Source organism: Pleurodeles waltl, chromosome 9, assembly GCF_031143425.1.
Source record: "Pleurodeles waltl isolate 20211129_DDA chromosome 9, aPleWal1.hap1.20221129, whole genome shotgun sequence".
Classification (NCBI taxonomy): Eukaryota; Metazoa; Chordata; class Amphibia; order Caudata; family Salamandridae; genus Pleurodeles; species Pleurodeles waltl.
Window position 1 is genome coordinate 68,997,390 of NC_090448.1, and position 22,670 is coordinate 69,020,059.

Consider the following 22,670-nt stretch of genomic DNA (forward strand, 5'->3'; position numbering starts at 1 on the left):
GGTGGTCGTCTTTCAGCCTTTCTTACCTTGGCCATGTCTCTGAGTATTGCACACCTTGTGCTTTTGGGCACTCCAGTGATGTTGCAGCTCTGAAATATGGCCAAACTGGTGGCAAGTGGCATCGTGGCAGCTGCACGCTTGACTTTTCTCAGTTCATGGGCAGTTATTTTGCGCCTTGGTTTTTCCACACGCTTCTTGCGACCCTGTTGACTATTTTGAATGAAACGCTTGATTGTTCGATGATCACGCTTCAGAAGCTTTGCAATTTTAAGAGTGCTGCATCCCTCTGCAAGATATCTCACTATTTTTGACTTTTCTGAGCCTGTCAAGTCCTTCTTTTGACCCATTTTGCCAAAGGAAAGGAAGTTGCCTAATAATTATGCACACCTGATATAGGGTGTTGATGTCATTAGACCACACCCCTTCTCATTACAGAGATGCACATCACCTAATATGCTTAATTGGTAGTAGGCTTTCGAGCCTATACAGCTTGGAGTAAGACAACATGCATAAAGAGGATGATGTGGTCAAAATACTAATTTGCCTAATAATTCTGCACTCCCTGTATGGGATACACCACTTCATTTATGCATTTCTCAAAGGTTTCTGAAAGGTGACTGAGGCAGTGCTAACCTACCCCCCCCCCCCCAATGGGGTGGCTATAACTCTGCATGCTGGGGTGATGGGCAGTTCTGACAACTGTGGACAACTGCTTGTTATGTTTGCTTTACATTACTGCACAAACAAAGGGACACAAGGATGTTATAGGCAAAGACATGGGATGCAGGGGTACAGAGGATAGACACAGGGCACCCGGTGTAGGTACACGCAGCCATATCTACACCTCACGCTCCTATGGGTCAATGACTCAGTGAGACCAAAATGTACGGACATGGAACATGAACAGGCTTGACGGTAGAATTAAGCGTACCATAGTACCCCAGTACCTCTGTCGCCATGCCCCAAATTTAGTGCTGCTGCAGGAAACCCACATTAGGGGCAAGTACAAGGTTCTAGATAGATATGACACCCCTCCTGGCACATGCTGGTTACACCATGGACTCCAGGGGAACAGGCATTCTAATCGAAAAGTCAGTGCTCTTTATCCTCCCCACCCCCAAATCTTACATGGTCTGATCCACTTGGTAGATATGGGGCATTGTCGGGGACCTGTGAGGGCAACACCGTAAAATTTACTCCCTGTACATACCAGTGACGTTACACAGGGCGACGCTCCCAGATACTGGTGCCTTGCTTTTGGAAATGTCGCCTGGGATCCTTATCTTATGAGGGGACATCAATGCTGTGGTCAACCCTAGTGTGGCTACAGAGACCAGGGCTGTCTTCCAGAATGAACTGGTCCCTCTCAAACGTTCGCAGACGCAATGGGATTGATAGACTTATGGCGCGCTTATAACCCATAGCAACGACAATACACATTTCTCGATGGCAGTTTCTCTCGTCTTGATCATATATTTACCCAGCAAGCACATGCGGGCAAGTTAAGAGATGCACAGCACAAGGCACGGGGTTTATCTCCGACCACTTGCGGGTAGGGGTGATGCTGTGTGGCTCTGCCATGACAATACCCTAGCCCCCTCCTTCCCCTACCCAACCTCCACCAACCCCCCAAAAAAAAAATATATTGACCCCTGGCACCATCCAGGCCTGAGTGCTGCTGTAGAATAAAGGATAGACTGACTTCAGTGTTTCTGCTTTTGGCACCTTTGATTGTAGATCTGCACAACACCAAGCTCCTCTACTTCAGACAGTCTAATCTCTTGCCCCTCTGTGGCTTCCCCTTCTGCTATGCCAAGGACAGTCTGAAACTCACTGAGACTGCACTCAAGGAGATTAAACTATCACACCCTGGGACTACATATTCACTGAACCAGCTGTTATCCTTTGTGGAAGCATGAGAAGACAACCTGAGAAATGCTCTTTAAGTTTCAGTTGCTCTCCAGCTTGTTTACGTTTGATGAACTTATGACCATTCCTTGGCTAACCCTGGCTTCCCTGTTTCAGGTGAGTACTGGCCCCCTTTTGACTCCAGTGGACCTTTATTGTTTTTTTTTTTTAAATGCATGTACAGAAAAAAGCAAGAAAAACAAGGGAATAATTAGTCAGTTGAATTATACAGCCAATAAACAGTGTGTATCACATCAGGAATGGGTATAGCCATGGTACAAGCCAGAGAACTCAATACGTCTGTAGCCACAACCAATGACTCAGTACCTTCCATAAAGTTTCATCTGATAGGCTGCGCAAGTCCATCCTAGAGATTCCACATGTTTATGTCGTAGAACTGAAAGGTAATAAGGCCCAATAGGGCCTAATTATTGTATGTGATTAGTATGAACACAAATTAGCATCTCCCCCTGAAAGGAAGGACGTATTTTCCTATGTAGCATGTTATCGCTCATGGGGGCCGGAGGAGGGTTTAGGGGAGTCTAACCCAAAAAAGGATAGTAACATCGCACTCAGAATTACTCATGGGGGTGTGGTATGAGCCTATTCTGGTTTAATTTGGTGCATGCACTCTCCGCCTATAAGTTAACAGTGTTGCCCCTAGTTCCTGGTTTGGGGGGCAGGAGGGGGCTCAGAGTCTCTCATCTGTCTTAGCGGACAGTTTGTCCATAATTGTGCCATGCACCACACTGACGTGCTGGACATATACAGAATTTAAACTACTGCTAGCCAGAAAGAGACTGGCAATACACTTGATGGGCCCCAAAGCCCAGGGATCAAATGAATGGTGACAAGATCTGAGTGAATATTGCCTAGCTTAAGAGATTAGGTTGAAGGTAGTGAGGATAGGTGATAAACTGTCAGAAGATTTAGAGGCACGGCATGAGTTGACCACATTACTGAAATTTCCCTAAGATGAACACCATCTTGAAATAAGCCTGACGAAACGAGTTGCTCACTGTTAAAAGAACACTTTGAAAGTACATTAAACAATAGAGGGACAAAGGTAAGGAGAAACCACCAACACTCCTGGGGTACATGCCAGTCAGATCAAGATGAAAGCGGTAAAGATTAAGTATGCTTACTGGTGTATTTTTCTGGAGCAGAGTTGAAGTTAAATGTGAAGTTATAACAAAATTTAAAAAATGCACAGATGTACTAACCAATTCGAGTTAGAAATAACATGAACTTTAACATCTGTGAATTGTCTAATACAACTATTCCTTTAAAACTCTCCAATTCAAACAGGAACAACACAGGAAGGACACAGCCAAATGGAGCTGGAAAGGTTGGAAGAAGTCACTAGACATTAGCATACTGGGCGAAAAGTTTAACAACTAGCCAAGCCCAGACCTCAGAGAGAGAGAAGTCGAAAATTGCTACTGAAGTCCCCATGCATCTCAACTGAACTGCCAAACTATAGATAAGCCTTTGTTACCTGTCTGTCCAAATTCTTTTTAAAAAGCTCTGATATACCCCTACTTACACCACATGCGCCTTTCTGTTTTTCCCAGAGGCCTTTCCCTTTTCTTCCTTCACTCTGGATTATCACAGTGGATATTGACAGCAAACTTAGAACAAGGGTAAAATAGCAGAAGGGTACAGACGAATTGGAGAAATTGAGAAACACGAGCAGGTATACCCAAAGGAGAAGTGTCCACCCACCACAACACAACCCAGATGTAACCATAAAAGGTTGAGCAGTCCAGGAGTTCCATCACCTACCCTTGTAAGCTGCAGTCATGCATATTACATCATTATATTGCGTTTGTAATCAGTCAGGAATGATGGGACCACAAAGTTAGTAACAGTCATTGAGGAACACCATCACAGACACTAATTTGTCACTACAGGCTGAATACACACCCCTTCGGTGTTTCATTTTAGAGCGGACTACCTGCTGCCTATACGTCCCCATCCAGAGACTAATCTAGAACTCGTGCACCAGCATTCGAGCCAGTGTCTCTTAGACACCACTACCCCCCAGAAGTGCTGACAGTCAGGGCAGGTATTACACAGTAGAGGTGTTGGTTGGTCACATTTGAAAGTGGTGGGGCATAAAAGTTTGGGACATAAGGGTGGTTGGGAAGGGTGGTGTTCACCACTGAGAAAATTCTGAAACACTTTGGAAAAAAAAGTTTGTGTAAATGGTGCATTTTAAAACAAACTCGAGAAAGCAAGAAAGTTAATAAAGCAAATGCATATTATAAGATTTTAACAGTATGCAGAACACCTAGTTATGCGCAGAAAAGATAAATACTTGTGTGATGGTAGTAAGCTCTCAATAAAACAAAGCAGGCCAGAAACATCTTCCCTCCCTAAACAACATAAATCAAGGCATTACAGAAGAGAACCACCTTCTCCTTGGCACATGGAAACAACATTTTTGATGAGTCTCGGAGCTGTAAGTAAACCTCTTGGCAGTGCCACATTTTGTAATTAATGTGTTAAACTCTATCCCACAGGCCACAAACATAATTAAGCACTATTCCACCACAGTCTTCAACTCATTATTTTAAGCTCCTATACTTTTTATATTTTTTGTTTTTTTTACACTGTCTCCAAAAAACACTCCCTTTTGGCCGGGATATGCAAGTTGAAAACACCTAACACCTGGCAGTGGCTGGCTATGTGAGCAAAATATGGTAGTAGAAAGCTTAGCTCAGCTGAGCCATGAATAAAAGTGGAAGAAACATCCACTCACCTTGCCATTTTTTATTTATTATTTGTTATTTTTATTATTTTTATTATTTATTTTTTATTTTAAATCGGAGCAATATTTTTCAACGACGACAAATCTTGGAGTCTGAGCTAAACGTAAACGTGAACCTCTTCCTCTAAGCTTGGAATTGATTTCCAAATGCAGCGAACAGTGGCTCAGCTACAGGGCGCCTGTCCCTGAAGTTTCAGCACGCCGTATACCGGCGTATAAGACGACCCCCGACTTTTGAGGAGATTTTCAGGGGTTAAAAAGTCGTCTTATACGCCGGAAAATACGGTAACTTGCATGTCATCATCGGCAAAAACAAAACTTATGAGATCGCAGAGTATTTAAAACTCGAAGTTCGTTTTTTGAAAACAGAAAGGATCAATCAGTTTTGTACTCACTGTACCTCAGATTCTTTTTTTTTTTTTTTTTTTAAAGGACCTTGGCATGGCATATCTCTGAGTGCTGCCTTTACCTTTCAGCTGCAGGCGAGGTCAGGGAGGAACTTATGAACCGTGGCATCTCCGAGTGCTGCCTGTCGCTTTCCGCTGCAGGCAAGATCAAGGAGGAACTTGCAAACCATGGTATCTCTGAGTGCCGAGAGGTGCCTTTCCATTTTGGCTGCAGGCAAGGTCAGGGAGGAACTTACAAATTTGGAGGAAACTCGTCTCTACCACTCCCTCATGCGCAATGCCGTTACTGGCGCTGTGCATGTACAGAAGAAAGGACTGAGATCAATGGCTGATCACTGCTACTACCGTTACACGTCTCTAAGCAAATACAGACTCTGCTCATGCTGTTACAACAGCGCCTGGATTGGCTGGGGCAGACAACCTCCCCGCTCCTTACTGGACCGGGGGCTGCAGCTTGGAGTCAAAGCCCGGGCTTCAGTATACACAGGTGGAGAGACCGTGAGTGGCCTCCCGTGCGCATGTTCGGTTGGCCAGAGCGTGACAGCAGTCCAACCTGGCAAGCGCACTTGGGCCCTAGGTGCTCTGACTACTAACTCTCTCAGACATCATCTTTTACTGTTTATTGCCCACTCCCTCAGGCTCGCACTGGCTCTCCAAGACCCGCCTCAGGCCTCATATTGCAGCCAGCAGCAGCAGCAAACTACAAAACACTCAGTACTCTTTACTCACATTTAATTTGGGGGCTGGAGGGGGTTAAATATTAGTGGGGCAACTATCCATCACCATAATGGAGGACCGCCTCTGCACACTAACAAGAGAGAGAGTCACAGGCAAAACATCTGCTATTCTCCTTCACTAAGAACTCACTAGACTAACTAGCACTCTTCAACAGGGGATGCCCCCAACCAGAACACATGAAGAACAATCTAGCAGTCGTGTCCCTAACTGTGTATGCGCCGACATTCTATAAAGAGGAAAAAAAAGTTATACATACCTACATATGTTGCACCCAGACACTGCCCTTATTCAAGGACCCACTTATCCGATGCAGAAAGCCAGAAGTTACAAAGAGAATAAGTGGACAGAGGATACTATTCTTATAGGAGGAGTTCAGGAACCAAGAAGCATGCACCCATCGGAATACACCGTAAGGGAGGCGCAGCTATTCTGATACAAAACCAATTAGAGTTCACGAGCAGCGGCAAGAATAATTGGTACATTATGTCCCTATTAGGGCTACAATGCAATACCAAACCATACTGTAAGCATTATAATCCTTTCTACATAGCTGCTAGCCCTGGCACCACAACAGATGAGGGAGCCATTTTTACGCAATCTCAGTATTGCACAAATAACACTACTAGATAAGAAACTCTCGCTAGACCATGACATAACAGAGGATGAACTAGCATAAATGATTGATGAACTCATATAAGGCACCAGGAATTGATAGCTATCTGTCAGAATCCTACAAGTCCAATCTACAATCACATAAATCCTTTCTATGTACACTATTTAAGGGAATATAAAATGGGGGCACACCACTTCTAGAAACAAATACTGAAAATTGCTCTTATGGTGAAACCAGCTAAGACCTGTTAGAAAGTGCCAACTACAGGCCAATATTCCTAATTAATGCAGACATTAAAACATTGGCAAAAGTATTGGCCAATAGGCTAAGGCAGTGGTTCCCAACCCGTAGCCCGGGGACCCCTGGAGGTCTGCGAAGCCTCCTCAGGGGGTCCGTGACTACTTAGAAAATGTAATAAATTTAACAGATTAGGTTCCCAGCCTTCAATGATGACTCACTGAGGGGTCCCTGGATTCCAATAATGATTCAATGGGGGCCCTCGGGTTCCAGTATTGCTAAAGTGGGGGTCCACAGAAGTCAAAAGGGTGGGAACTACTGGACTAGGGTGTATTAACATCACTGGTTCACCAAGATCAGGTAGGATTTGAGCCACATCGCACTTCGGCGTCTCACCTGAGATCTCACACAAGATCTTTGACCTCTGTCCTGTGGCACATGAAAGATGATATGGACGATGAGGTGGCTCTATCACTTGACATGGAGAAAATCTACAATGAGTGGAGTGGCCCCATCTATTGTACTCACTGAAGAGATTCAGATTAATTCATTACCAAAAATAAGATGGCTTTACAACCAACTGCTGCTGTTGGATGGAGTAATGTTCAAATCTCCCCAGGATTTGAGATACACAGGGGGACAACACAAGGTTGTCCTTTGCCGCAGCTACTGTTTATATTGGTGCAAGAGCTCCTAGTTACAGCAGTCCAGCAACACAAGGACTTCAAGAGTATAAAGATGCTGGATGAGAAACATAACGTCCTCTTATATGTAAATGATGCATTAGTCACGCTAGTCAAGACAGCCACGTCCATAGATCATTTCATAGATATATCTGCCCAGTTCTCAATATTTTCTGGGTATTTAATGATCAGGGAAAATTGTGAGGCACTGCTGGTGACCAGGAACCCGACAATGAAATCTTTAGGAAGCCACTCTTTTAAACAGAAGGTGTTAACTTAAAATACTTTGGGATTAGCATCAACAAAGGTCTTGATCATATCATGGAAGATAACAGAGTCCATGACACAAAATAAAGTCAGATGTGAGGCAATGTAGCTATGTAAAATAAACGTGATGCCTCATTTGAATTTCTTCTTTGCTTTTTGCCACAGAGATTACCCACTTGATTGATTAAAGAACTAACAACATTAATGACCTACAATCTACATGCTGACCCCATACGAGATGACTGCAGATACTTGTATGACGTACGTGTCTTGACAAAAGTGAACCCAACCAGTAAAAATGGGTGGAGCTCCATCAATCATACCCATGACAGCCAGCACAAGGTTAGCAGTGGTTTTGTTAAGCGACCGAATGGTAACGCACATGCTCATTGTATTAAGGAGAACGATCTAGTAATTTCCGAGTACTAGCTGTTCTGCATATGTTAAGTGAAAGAGCAGCCATGGTGAGAAAGACCCAGTAACAATAGATTACTGGCTATTGTGTGTGTTTTTAGTGCAAGATAGACCCAATCACACCTTTCATCTATAAATATGTTGAAGAAAAGGCCTGAAAACTGAACCATTCGATATTTCTACAAACAGAGATGAGGGAATTCTATTGCCTGGCGGCCAAGACATTGTTAGGGATCAAGGATAAGATGTTTCTGTGTTTTTTTCCACAGATCAAGTAGGCAGGACAAACATTTTGTTACCAACTTACAGTACCACAGCATGGATGGGTGAAAGGTTTTTCTGCCAAGGTTTGTTTTACGAGTATGCGTTGTTCAAACTTGTATTTATGAATAGTTAATGCAGCGTCTTTACTAGACCACTCTAAGAAAACATAGTAAGCTGGGGGCTCAGCTTTCATTACTGACCACAATTCAAGTATAAAAATGTGTACATTTATTAGCAAAATTTAACGATTTGAGACTATGCTGAAATTTCCCGGAAGACGAGCAAAGACTGGAGACTACTTTCAAGATAAAACACCAAAAAATAAACTTAGAAAAGATTTGTTTGCTAAGCTACTGTACAACCTTTAAATAAAATTTCTTTGAGCCATCAATCAGTAAACTGTGTTTACTGCACAGCAATATTAAAACAAAAGTTAATAGAGATTCAGTGTAAAACCATTATGAACAACATGAAAATAAATTAGCGGCCCGAGAAAGTCACAAAGTGCACCTGCAGGTAAATGTCATTGCATTAGTGCAATTTATGACCTTCGGAATTCATACACTCATATTTGTTTTTGCAAGAATTTGTTGAAGGATTGCAAATCCACTCTCTATACACTCCCTTCTTTCCCTGCAAAACGTTTAACTAAGGAAGTCAACTTGAGTCTGTAGTGGGATGTAACCACAGATCATTTCAATTGAACAAAGAGCTTGTGTTGCAGAAAGGAGTGTAGATTCCAATTTCAAATGCAAGGAACGGAAAAAGAAAGAGAATACATCAGTACAAGCAGATTGTTTATCACATTTAACCCGATTGTTGATGAAGGAATCTGAAGGTACCAAAAACCAAAGTACTCTGGAATTCATTATTGCCTTATGGAAGGCCATTTGGTTGATGATGCCCACAGGAAGAATGCTTTTCTTGCCTTCGTCAAAGTACAAGTTCAGGCACGGTCACAAGGTGGAAGAAAAATGGAGTGTGTGCCCCCATCCGGTCACAGGAAAGGTTATGGCCTCACATTTACCAGGGACATGCCTAGGCTTCTACACACATGCTAGACATGCCTAGGCTTCTACACACATGCTAGATCAGCATGGCACTAGGCTCAAACAAAAGACCAGGACATTAGTTGCACATGGAGGGACATTCAGCACCTGAACAAATCAACTGGTAAATAAGGTCCACAGTGGTAAAATTATATATTTTGAAGGAGGGGATATCTTGTGAAGGAGTAAGTGGGGTGAAGGGGCAGAGGGTTCTGAATATTAGCAAGGTCTATATACTGTTGTGGATGGTTTTAATGTTGATAGTCAAATTACTGAATTTTGTTGTCCTCTCAATTTTATGGGGGCTACAGCGAGGCGCAAGTAAATCTGCAAAGCATTTTGACTACTCTGAAAAGAGATTTACGTTGATTCTCATCTTCAGCAAGGTGGTGTGGCAGTTTCAAGGGTTCATTTTTTAATAGTGCTCTTATTTGATGGCTTGTAGGTGTTTGGGTGATTTTGAAGTGTGTCGCATCTAGTCAGTTACAAGTCTTTGCCCTGAACCATTTAGGTATTTGGAGCACTGCAAGCATGGGGTTGAGGGCTCACCTTGTTATAAAGAGTTGTATGTAAGCGATAAAAAACTTCAGAGAGAACTCATGTATTGAGGACTGCCTGCATTACTGGTGAATTTGAAGAGGTCAAGGCTAAGAAACAAAGTTGCATAAAAGGGTGGGTGAACACCCTTATGTGTTATGGACAGACACCGCCATATAGGTGAAGGCTTGACTGGTGGATGAGGATTCCATGTGGATGATGATGTAGTTCAATATAGAGGGAGGAGGCAAGGTTGGTCAGGTCTCAGTAAGGAAGAGAATGGATTCACTGTTCAAGATGAGGAGGTTTGCAAAGCTGCTCAGTGTTCTTGTGTACAATTAGCACTGATACATATAGCAGCTTACGTATACGCATGCTGATAGTTGGTGGAAGGGAGTGTGCAAGTGTAAGCACAACAGTGATATAAAATGCACGGTTTCCTCAGCACTTTCTTCCTTCTCTCAAACATCTGTCTCCATCCCATACAATCACCTCTGTCTTTCTGTGAGAGACTGCAATTACCACCAGTGCAGGGAAACACATGCACCAGTCCAACCTTTCACCCGGTACTGGCCCTTCATATCCGGGCCTCTCTATCAGGAGTCTCCATGATCAAAGGCCCACAGAAAATTATCCTTGTCTATGGGGCACTTTACATGCTATGAAAAATAAAAACAAAAATATACCTTGAGGAATAGAGATCCATAATCTTTAGAAGATGATTTGTAAGCATTGCTAGCTTTTTCTTTGTATAACTTTAGAGAACTGGTACAACACAAAGACATTTTAATCACAATCCACTTGGATTTTGCTCACAACTAAAAAGGCACAGTATGCATTTATGCATGTGTATAATTATGCAGGATGTTTCTCACTTACCTTTCTGCTTTTTCAAGGCTGTGAATTTATTATGTTCATATGCATGTGGATAGCCAAAGAATGCTTCCTCAGTTTCGTCGGCAGAGCTGTAGAGGTCATTATCAGATAATGGGGGGGCTGTCAGAGCTCCTGTACCAGAGAGTCCCTCCCCAAGCCCCAAGTGTTTGAGACCTTCAGTATCCCTCATGCGTTCCCATTTGGAGGCTTCTGCTAAGACAGCATCAAAGATTTCTCTGAAGTCCAAATTTGTCTCACCATCGAGAGCCCCATCGTTTGAGAGGCCAGACTCTGACCTCCTACCCCTTTTCCGTGGCTTTCCAACTCCTTCTCTGTCTTTTGCACTCAACCTCGGTTTCTTCTTCACACGTATTTCCCCATTTGGAAGAACTTCTATTTCCGGTTCTTTTTTCTTTCTTCCTCTGCGTTTTAGCAATGGCTCTGAAGTACTGACTCCAGGCCCAGTTTCTTCCTTTGTGACCATCAGGCCCTGTTCAATATTTGTACTTTGCTGAAACAAGTCAAGAAGATCCGCCTCTGTGCTAAGGTCTACGTCTTCAACAGTATGAGGTGATAACCCAGGGCTATCCTTCACTTCCACATTGAAGTGTGACTCAGAATCCTCATGTAACAATGCCCCAAGGTTTTCATCAGTTTCACATTTTATTTTACACTCTTGGTCCAAATGACTCTCCCGTGAGCTTGGACTGGACTTTATTTGGGGCCCTTTTTTCATGTTCTCTTTTGTGCTGTCTTCCAACAAGATGTCTTCTTCCATGCCTATGTCTGTGGTACTTGCTGTGTGGGGCAACACACTAGTGAAATCGGTGTCCAAAACTTCTTCAATTTCAAAACTGGACTGTGAATCATCCTGCACCAAGGCATCTGTATGTCCTCCCCTTTCCATTGCAAATAAACGATCAAGTTCACTGTCTTCAACACCTGTTTCAGTATTCTGCATCAAAGTCATCTTCCCAGCAGACCCTTTTTGACTTGCCTTCAAGAAGCAGGCCTCTGTGCTCATGTTCACATTCTCCAACGTATCTGATGACACATCAGGAAAGGCACTACAGGAGCTTTCTGCCAGATCAAGGCCACAGAGGGACTCTGAATCACCCAACACTGAAGAAGATGCATCTTCGCCCAATTCAATTTCAATTTCATGAGGGGGATCGGAAAGAGTCTCCTCCGGCCCGCTATTAGTCTTTTTAACTAGTGTCTTCTTTTTGGCCATATCTTTCTTACCAGCTGTAAATAAGCACAAGCGCCCACCATCTGTGCTTATATCCATGGCATCAGAAACAGGTTGTGGGGTAGCAGGGAATTCTGAACACAGACTCTCTGGTAGTTCTACACTATAGCGGAACACAGAATCATTTTGGACCAAGTAACACGCATCATCAACTCTTTCACTTTTCATTTGAAGCACACGTTCGGAATCCTTCTCCATGCCCGTTCTAGGCTTTTGTGACAGAGTCATTTTCTTCACTGCCCTTTTTGCAGTAGGTTTGAACAAACAGCCCTCTTGTTTCGTCACCTGTGTGCACTTAGCAGGTACTGCTGCTACATTAGAGATTGCTTTGTACAAGCCTTTTGGAAACCCATCTCTGCCCGGAGACATGGAATCCTCGACCACTGAAGATACATTTTCACCTTTGCCGATTTCTATTTCGGGCACTTTATCAAGATGGTTTTTAGCTGGCCTTTTACGAATCTTGTTTACTGCAGGTGCTTGCTTACCTTGACCTTTATTCTCCATTTGTGTCAAATTGTCTTTATCTGTGTTAGTGTTAAAGTGCACAGCATGATGTGGAGGCTCACACTGGAAAGCATTTGGTGTATTTTCTGGGACTTTATCTCCAAAAAGATGTTTAATGCTGTCCTTGCTCAATGCTGCAGCTTCACATGATCCACTTACTTTGTCAAAGATAGGGTCTGAATTCTTCTCTGGCCTTTTACGAGGGTTTTTCATTACAGCTACCTTTTTAACCACCCCTTGGGTCTCCATCATTTGGGCCTCAGAGATTGTGGGTAGGTGCTCTCGTTCCTTTGAGGGCAGATCAGGAAAAGAACTCAAGTTCTCTAAAAGTTTAATACTGCATTGCGATTGGGGTGCCTCCTGTGACAAAGAGACATCTTCAGTGGGAACATACTTAGTATTAGTTTTTACAGGCATTTTCCGAGCATTCTTAATGATTGGGACTAAGGGCCCTGTATGTTGTTCACTCAAATTTGACATGCAAGTCATTCCCACCTTTGCGTTCAATTGTTCACTGGCATCTGCTTGTACTTCAGATAAAGAGTGACATTTGTTTTCTGATGGTTGAGGGTTGCAGTGGGACCTCAAATCCTCCTGCAACCTAGAAGTGTTTTCAGTAGATGTACTTTTATTTTCAAGCATATGATCTGAATTATTTGCAGATCTTTTGTGTGCATTTTTTACTGAAGTGTTCTTTGTGACCTCCCCTTTTTTACTGTCTTTTAAAATACTGCTCTCCTTGATGTGTCTATAAAGGTTTCCTGCATGGTGTGGCAGTACATCAGCACTAGTTATATTATTTCGAGATTCAAAGCTGCAGGAAGACTTGGATGACTCCTTTTCATTACTGGAAAATTTAAAGCCCATTCCGCTTTTCATTTCAAGCACATTTTTCAAATCACCTTTCTGTAACCTGCTCTTGTCCTTTTTGATTAAAGTCATTTTTTTGACAGCTCCTTTTGAACCAGTATTGAGTAAGATGCCGTCTTCTGCAGTACTGTGTAGGCCATCAACAGTATCGGTAGATACATCAGGGAAAGAGTCTACATCGTATTGCAATGAAGATGCACCATCATTTGCCTCACTTCCTACTACAAGCGGAGTGTCCAATGTATTGTTCGCTGGTTTTTTTTTATCCTTTTTCATAAAAGTTACCTTTTTGGCTGAACCCGTTTTATCTGTTTTCAACACACGGTCGTCTGCATTAGCATGTAAGCGATGAACAGAATCTGCAGGAAATGTGCTATAGTGGATTTCTGTATGTTCACCACTACAATGATATCTTCTTGTGTCACTCTGCCCCGAAGATGAGTGGTCACCATATCCTATTTCAAGCAAATGATCCAAATTATTCTTTGCAGGTCTTATATGGACAGGATTAACATATATTTTGCCTTCCCCTTTTGCACCAGCTATTGGCAAATGGGACACATCTATATCTGTGTGTAGTTTTACAGCGGAGCTGACTGGTATTTCAGCAACCGCATCACACAGACTTTCTGGCAGCTCAATGCTGCTACGGGTCTCTGTTGGCTCCTGCATAGACGAAGAATCTTTGCCCACTTCACTTTTCATTTCAAATTTACTCCCCAAATTAACCTTCGCTGGCCGTTTCCTTACTTCCTTGACAGAAGATATTTTTTTGACCTCACCTTTTATTTCTGCCCTTGGAAAGTGGCCCTCATGCATTTTTGTGTTCACATGTTCGACAGCAACAGTTGGTACATTATGAAAAGTATCACACAGGTTTTCTGACGTTGCAACAGTTGTGCTGGACTCCGAAACATGCACAGACAGAACACCTTCATCAACCTTAACACTCTCCGCATTATCCTTCCAAGGTCTTTTTCGAGCCTTCCTAGCTAAAGAAGTCTTTTTAACATCTTCTGTTTCGCACATCAACATGTGGGTCTCTCCTGTAATTTTTGGGGCGATTTCTGCATTCCCAGATTGAACTCCAAGCAAAGTATTACTCTGGTTGTCTGGCACCTCAACGCTGCAGCGGGGTGTCACATCCTCCTGTGCACAAGCAGCAACTGTACCAGGTCCACATTTCATTTCAAGTGCATGGTCCAAAATGTTCTTCTCTGGCCTTTTCTGAGCCCTCTTGATGAGAGTGATTTGTTTAACTTGCTCCTTTATACTTGCCTTTAACATACGTCCTTCTCTTGTGCGCATGTCAATGTTTTCAATAGGAAACGGGTTCACACTAGAGTAAGGAGTGCACAAGCTTTCTGAAAGTTCTTGATGACAGCGGGACTGGCCATCCTCCTGCACTGAACATCGGGCATTACCTATTTCACTTTCTATGTCCATGAAGTGGTTTGAATTGTCTGGCCTACCCAGCAGCTTCCTGAATGAAGTTCTCTTTTTGACTGGCCCTTTTTTACTTGCCTTGAACAAGCGGCCACCTTTTGAGGCTTGATCTGTGGTATCTGTGGATTCATCAGCGAAAGACATACTTGAGTCTTCTGGCAGTCCAACACGGTAGCCAGATTCACAGTCCTCCTGCATTGAAGAAGAGGCATCCTCGCCTCTGGAGCTTTTTATTTCGAACATGAGGTCTGATATATTGTTTTCGGGCTTTGTCCTAGCCTTCTTGATTAAAGTAATCTTCTCAACTATCCCCTTTGCAGTCACCTTTGTTAGGAAGTTTTCCTCTGAATTGGTATTCAAGCTGTCCACTGCTGGTGCAGGGGACACATGGACGAGATTAAGCAAAGTTTCTGGCACCTCAACACCATGAAGATACCTAGAATTGTACTGCAGTGATAAGCAGGGTGGATCTTCACTGGCTTCACTTCTCATTCCCAGCGTGGGACTTTTGTTTCCTAGGTGCAGGTTAGCACACAGTTTTCATGCTCTACATGGCAAAGCTTGAAGCAGGAAAAGAGAAGTCCAGATCCTCCAATTACACATAGCTTTCCGGAAATCAGGATACCAGAAGGACATGCTCAGATCCGATCTTAATTCTTTGAGAGCTAGAGAAATAGAAGGAAATAAATAGTTTACATCTAAAGCTGATCTACACGATCAAAAACAAATAGGAATAGCTGAATTTGCAGTTATAAACATTAAGCTAGACTTTAAAAAAATAATAAATACTCCAAAGAATAGGTTATACAAGTAATTATTCCACAAAATATACTTCATCAACATTTTTCCTGCCTAAAATATTGTGAATACAATGTTTCATCAGTAACAGGAAAAGATCCTGTGACCACTGAAAAGCTGGGATCTCATATTTAGATGTGGCGGACCTCACCTGCAAGATGAGGAAAAGAGGGCAGGAAGCAAAGTTGTGTAAGAAATAGTCTAGAAAGGGCAGGGGCACAAGAATTTCTTCAAAGGACCTTTTATCTATACTCTTAATTTTCTTCTATGGACACCCTACGAAGTCTGAATTTGGAAATTATGAAGCATGGATGCATTAAATTAACTAAGAGATACCACTTAATTAGCAGTTTACTTCTGGGCTTTCAAATATTTTCAGACTTGAGCAAATTGACACCCCGAGGGACCTGATACTGAGTGGAAAGTAAATTGAAGGCAAAGCAAAAGAACAGAAGCAAATGGCAGCAAATTTAAATGCAGGTGGAGAACATGAAACGTTTTAAAAATAGTTTTTATGAATTTGAGATGATTAGATGGAGTTTTTACTTCCAATAGCAAATGATCAAAAGCTATCTACTTATTAATGCTGTGTATTAAAAAAAAAAATCAAGATGCTGGATTATAATGTAATTCAGAGATGCACAGAAGCCTCATGGTTCGGTTTTTCAGTAGAAAAGAAATCAGCAATTTTTTTTTGGTATGGTGACATCCATTAGCCTTGTGGCATATTACTTTTCAGGATGAGCATAGCAGCGTTCAAGCACCGCTTTAGACGTTAGTATCTATGTCGGCTTTTAACCACGCCCACCTCATGCCCATCACTTTCATTCATTCGTGGGCTTGCCTTTCAAAAATCCTTTGATATTGGTAAATGCTTTACGTTTGTCTCTCCTTGTGGTGATGTTGTTACCGCCTTAAGGACTGACCCTGTTCCACAGAAAATGGCACGTTTGCCTATACGGTTGACTGCGAGAAAACGTTTTTCCTTTTGCGTCTCTCCTTCATGCTTAGGCTCATGGTGGCCATGGCGCTTTGAATTGACTTGCTAATGTCAACTGTTTCACTTTTCATTTTCAACTTATGTAGCAAGAAAAGTCTAGTTAGGAATTTATAGCGCTAATAGTTCTAACTCGAGCAAAAGCGAGACCCATTGCATCGCAAATGCTTGTTAATGTTTGGTCTATAAAAATCACTAACTCTTGCACTGACATCAATTTTATATTTACTAACAAATGTAGGTAAACAACTGTGTTGATCTATGATTAAGCCATAACTTTTTTTGGTTTATTAGATGTATATACACCTCCTCATGCAAGGACTTCAACACGAAAAGAGTCAAGAATTCAAAAACCTTGGGGTGAAAAATCCTCATATTAATTCTGACGAGATTACCACTATCGTTTTTCAATTAAAACTGTTTGCTCATTCATGTGTGTATTCTAATGGCTGTGTTAAGTCAGAACACACAGACAGGCAAGTCTGCTAATAATCCGATAGAGTAGAAGTACGAAGAAGCAGTCAGACACAAGAACAGCTCATGAAAAGCTGTTTCATATGGATTCTCATAAGACGCTGTACTACACCATATTCTATATTACAGTTCTTAATGTTAAATGCAAAACAAAGATTTTATATTATTAAAAAATAAATTAAAAAAAGCAACCTTGCATCAATAACCACAAAATCATTATTTTCCCCGATTTTACTAAGGAAATTCAGAAACAGTATGCTTCATTCTGTGAAGCCAAACGCCAACTGCGCCAAAGAGCAATGCAGTATTCAATGCTGTTCCTGGCTCGCCTACTCCCTTCTTCAATAAAAACTCAAGAGGTATGGGACTGGATCGAGGCACACCAGCAAACAGGTCCCCGGAAAGAGTGGGGTCCGCTAAAGAGAATATGACGCAGGAGAGATCGACAAGTAGGCGCCCTGTCTAAGGAGGAGGCCCGACAACGAGCGACTGAGGAGGTGGCGACATTGCGTGGCGGGTGGCCTGGAGTCCTTGCATCAGGAACAGGAGGGGGTCCTGTGGCCTTGAAACCTTCGAGCAACAATGAGGACAGTGGATCTGAGCCTTCAGCTACAGAGCTTCTGGTGGTGACCCCACACACAGCGGGCAATGTGTTCTGACCATTTTGCCATACTGGCTCTAGTGCACTGCTTATTAAGTGCATGTTAGTAGATGTAGTGGAAGTCCTGGGGGGTATTTCCTGCCCCATCAGAAGGTGAGGGATATCACAGTACAGAACCTTAACTACCATTGGATTGCCTGTGTATTATCTAACATGGAGCCAAAGGGATTTTTCCCCCTTCTTCTTCTTTGTATTCTTTTTTTTTGGGGGGGGGGGGATGTGAGATGATGGTATGGACTCCCCCCTCCCCACCGCAACTGATAGCTGGGTGGATTTTTCTGCACTCGAGTTTGGCGTTCAAGTTTGTCACTTGTTTGGATGGGAGGATTGTTCTTGCATGTCCTGTGGAGGGAGAGTTAGGGGAGTTTTTTGTTGCTGGAATGTTTTTCTGAGCTTGACGTGTGTCCCACAGTGTAGCCCTTTGCTGTGACACGAAGGACTACCTATTAATAGTCTCACACCAAAGCCACAATATGTCCTACAATTCCACAGCATGACAATCTTATGGAGACTGCTGTACGATGTAAGCTTTTGAGCTGAAATATTAGGGGGCTGCACATGAATCATAGAAGACACAAGGTCTTTTCCTTATTAAAAAAGGAGGGGAGTGGAAATAGCACTGCTGCAGAAAACACACTTTATCACTAGAGAGGGGTGGCCTTCCAGCACAGGTAGCAGGGGGAATGCTTACTGTACCATATATTTGCCTTTGCAAGGGGGGAGTACTTATTTGGATCCGACTGGGCGTTTCCTTCCAATGCATTTCCCAGGTGATATATTCAGAGGGACCTTATGTAGTGGTAGCGGGCGGTTGGATGGCAGAGATATAGTCCAGGGAAGCTTCTATGGGCCCAACGCTGAACATGCATCCTTCTTTGAGGGCCTATCTTGAACGCTGACACCGCTTCCAATGGGGAAGGTAACTCTGGGAGGCGACTGTAATTGCACAATTGAGGTGTCCTTGGATCGTTCCCATCCCCCTGTACATCGGGTGGTCAGGGCATTCGCAGCTTGGCAGACGGAGTAAGGTTTGCGGGGCACATGGCGATGCCGTAATCCCACTATCCATGACGACTCCTTTTCCTGCCTCCATGATTTGCATGTACAGTTAGACACCGTCCTGTGTACAAAGGAGATCCATGAACAGGTGGTATTAACTGAGTATCTCACTCAAACAATCTAAGATCATGACCCTCTTCTACTGGGTTTGGACTGGGGGATCAGTCCATCATGGAAATTGTGCCCCGAGTCCCTCGAGGATCCAATCTACCTCGAGATGATAGGAGCATGCTTTACCCACCACTTTGAGGATAATGTAGGAATGGCTTCAACTTTGCAGATCGAATGGGAAGCATTTACAACTATTATTAGGGGGACACTGTATTGGGAATCGGTGGGGATTCGGAAGACCCTGGAGTCTGAGATCCGCCTTGCAGAGACAGCTCTGCGTGACTGAGTGACGAAGACCTGGCCCTCTAGAAGTTCACCAGGAGATATTGGAGGCCAATGAGAAAGTGGCTGAGCACATCAGATGGCTGCAATGGTTTAATTACAAAGCAAACACACTACGTGATCATGCCGAAGAGAGCACGGCGGGAAGGGCGCTAGCATGGCCGGGGAAACCCAGCAAGACAGGGTTCAGATATAGTGGAAATTGACACAGCAGACGGAGACACTGTGTACCGCCAAGAGGACATTAATCAGGAGTTCCGAGACTATAACAGAGTATCCAGCAGTACCGGAGGAGTTAACCCAACTGAGATGGATGCTTTTCTGCCCCCTTTGCACCTACCTAGGACTACGCTTGATGTAGCAGAAGCCCTGGGTGGAGATATCACTGTACCTGAAATACGAGTGGCTGTGAAGGCCCTGGCTCAGGATAAGACCCCGGAAACGGACGGATTCCCGGTGGAAATTTAACTCACCTATGTGGAGAGTTGGGCCCCTAAACTCGCTAAACTATTTAGGGTGGCCATGGAGACAGGTCAGCTCCCTCCCTCTACCAGTGAAGCCCTAATGGTGCCACTCCTGAAGCTGGGTAAATCGGCCTAGGACGGGAGAGCATATTGCCCATAATTAATACGGACTACAAACTTCTGAGTCATATCCTGACCCCCCCCGTGTTCTTCCGCATATGCCCCATCTTATTCATCGCAACCAGGTGGGCTTCATCCCCAGCCATTATGCGGCCCAGACTATCCGAAGGGTAATTGGGATTTTGGAGGGTGCTGCAGCTGACTACACAAGTTGTGGTCTTTGTGGTTGACATTGAGAAGGCCTTCGACAGCCCTGAATGGCCATTCTTCTACACAGTATTAGAGCGTTTTGGATTGGGCCATGGGTTCAGTTCCTGGACACAGTTCTTGTACAGAGAGCCCTCAGCCGGAGTCAGGACAGGGCACACCATCTCGGCTAGTTATAGTACTGACAGAGGCACCAGTCAGGGTTGTCCCCTTTTGTCCCTCTTATTTAGTCTGGCTATAGAGCTCTTGGCGTGGGGGGCCAGGACGGGTACGGCCTTTTGTGGCATTACAGTGAAGACTCAATGCATTATATTGCCCTTTATGCAGACTACCTTCTGCTTTTCCCACAGGGTACGGGGGCAGATCTAGATGGGGATTGTGACTTACTAGGTCATTCTGGCAATCTATCGGATCCCTGAGTTAACTGGAGTAAGTCCTGTATACTCCATGTGCACCCAGAAAGCTTAGGACCCTTAACTTGGGAACCTCAATACTTGCCTTACTTAGGGGTCCACGTTTACCATAAAATCAGAAGATCTCCTGGAAGGTGACCTGGTCGTTAGAGCTAGCACAGAGTTTTGGCTTATACTGCCGCTATCAGTGCCAGGAAGGGTGGCCTTCCTAAAGATGCCTGCCCTCCCCTGCCTGCTCTACTTCTTCGGAACGCTACCAGTGTGGATAGCCCAAGCTTATTTCATTTCAGAGATATAGATTCCATCCTTATGGATTCCTACGGGGCTCAGGACACCGCAGAGTGGAACTAACAGCTCTCCAAAGACCCACGAGGACGGGTGGTCTTGCAGTTCTGGACTTCAAATCCTATTACTTGGCTGCGTAGCTACGTATTTAACCCAGTGGATGGCTGGAGGCAGAGAAGTGCTCACCTCGACCCCGCCATTTGGAGACTAGTGCTTCGGATTTCACACCGTATTTAACGCCTAGCAGAATCAATAAATACTTTGACAGAGATGTGAAATGTCCTTTTTGCTTTGAGGTGGGGGTGGGATTCTTCCACGTTCTGGGGATGTTCACAACTGACAAACTTTTGGGAAGCCTTCAGTAGCACGTTAGCTGAAGTGACTGAAAGAACAATCCCATATGCCCCCATCACCTGCCTGTTACACAAGTTTCCTCATACGACGAAGATAACTAGCAAGTTTTCGGACCTGGCCTTTGTCCTGGCGAAGAAGGAAGTGGCCAGAAACCGGAAAAACCCTTGTGGTCCTAACCTAGCCACATGGCAAAAGGAACTCATTAGATGGGCTTCCTGTGAGGGCACCATCCGACTCCGGGATGCTCAAAGTGGGTGGGGTACTCTGGAGGCTGCAAGGGTCTGGGAGACCTTAGTAGATCAGTTTGAACACTCAGGCCCTGGGATTCCCTTGGAGAATTAATGTAGATGCCTTGCAGACGTGTCAGCAGGTGTAGGCCCTGAAAGGGAGGGCTCAGACCTTGGTCGGTTCATGAATATGTAGTGGCGGCCACAGACCGCAATAAAATTCCCAGGAACTCTGAACCAGGAAGCAGATTTTAACTGGATGATGTTTACGTGGAAGAAGACTGTGCAAGAAGGTGCTCCGGGGTCCCCACACACAGTTGGAAATTATTCAAGCATTTACGATTAGCAATAAAAATCCTACGATGCGGACAGTCTTATTCCACACCACTCTCATATACAGCAAGGCTGATGGTCACAAATGCTGTGATACAATGTAGATCTTCCAAGCCATTGTGAAAGAAGTTCTGTATTCTATTAGGGACACAGAGGTGACCATTATCCCACTTTTATGTTATTTTGATTTGTAAAGAGCACTAATCACCGGAGAGAGTATCCGGGCGCTTGGGCAGTTGTGTAGGTTTACGGTCCCCAATCTGCTGATATAAACAGCCTGGTCTTCAGTTTCTTGCAGACCTCAAGAAGTGCAGAGGAGAGTCTGACGAGGAGGGTCTAATGAATTGAGGAAAGTAATTCCATGTCTTAGGTTCCGATGCACAACAATGAGCAACCTCTAGTTTTGCTTTTGCAGATGCAGGGAATGTGTGTGAGTGAGGAAGAAGTGAGGCACTGTCTGGTGGGTTGGTGAAAGTGTTTGTGACTGTTCAGGTGTTCTTGTCCTGTGGTGTATAGGACTGTGTGTGTGTGTGTGTGAGAAAAGTTTGAATTGGCTGCGCTAGTGAATAGAGAGCCAGTGAAACTTCCTGAGGTGCGGTGTGATGTGGGTGCGAAGTGAGAGGTTGAAAGTGAGTCTTTCAGTGGTGTTCTGGATGGTCTGGAGTCAGTGTAGGAGTTGTTTGGCATAAAGAGTGTTGCCATAGTTCAGCCTGCTGGCGATTAGTGCTTGCGTTATGGTCCATCTAGTGTTCTAAGGCAACTATTTCAAGATTTTTTGTAGCATGCGTACAATGTGGAAGGTGCACATTGCATTAAATTGGTCCATCATGTTGTGGTTGTTGTCTAGGATGATCCCTAGATTTCTTGTGTGGCCTTCGGGTGTGGGTTAGACCTAGCTGTGACCACTAGGTGGAGTCCAATGGGAAGATCTTGTTGCCAAAGTCCAGTACTTCTGTCTTGTCAGAGATGAGCTGCAGGCTCTAGTTACAATCTGCTTTTTACTGCAATGAAGATAATACATCACGGTTGACAATATTACTAAGG

General features: G+C 43.8%; 1 protein-coding gene across 2 annotated transcripts in view; it reads right to left on the reverse strand.

Moving 5' to 3' along the window:
- The window catches only part of MBD4 (methyl-CpG binding domain 4, DNA glycosylase), a 152,426-nt gene that overhangs the window by 108,524 nt on the left and 21,232 nt on the right, over positions 1-22,670 (reverse strand). For both annotated transcript variants that reach the window (XM_069206318.1, XM_069206317.1), the window contains exon 2: positions 10,770-15,506. In XM_069206318.1, the coding sequence (XP_069062419.1) occupies positions 10,770-15,333 (4,564 nt within the window). In that variant the 5' untranslated portion in view covers positions 15,334-15,506. The remainder of the gene's footprint in view (positions 1-10,769; positions 15,507-22,670) is intronic.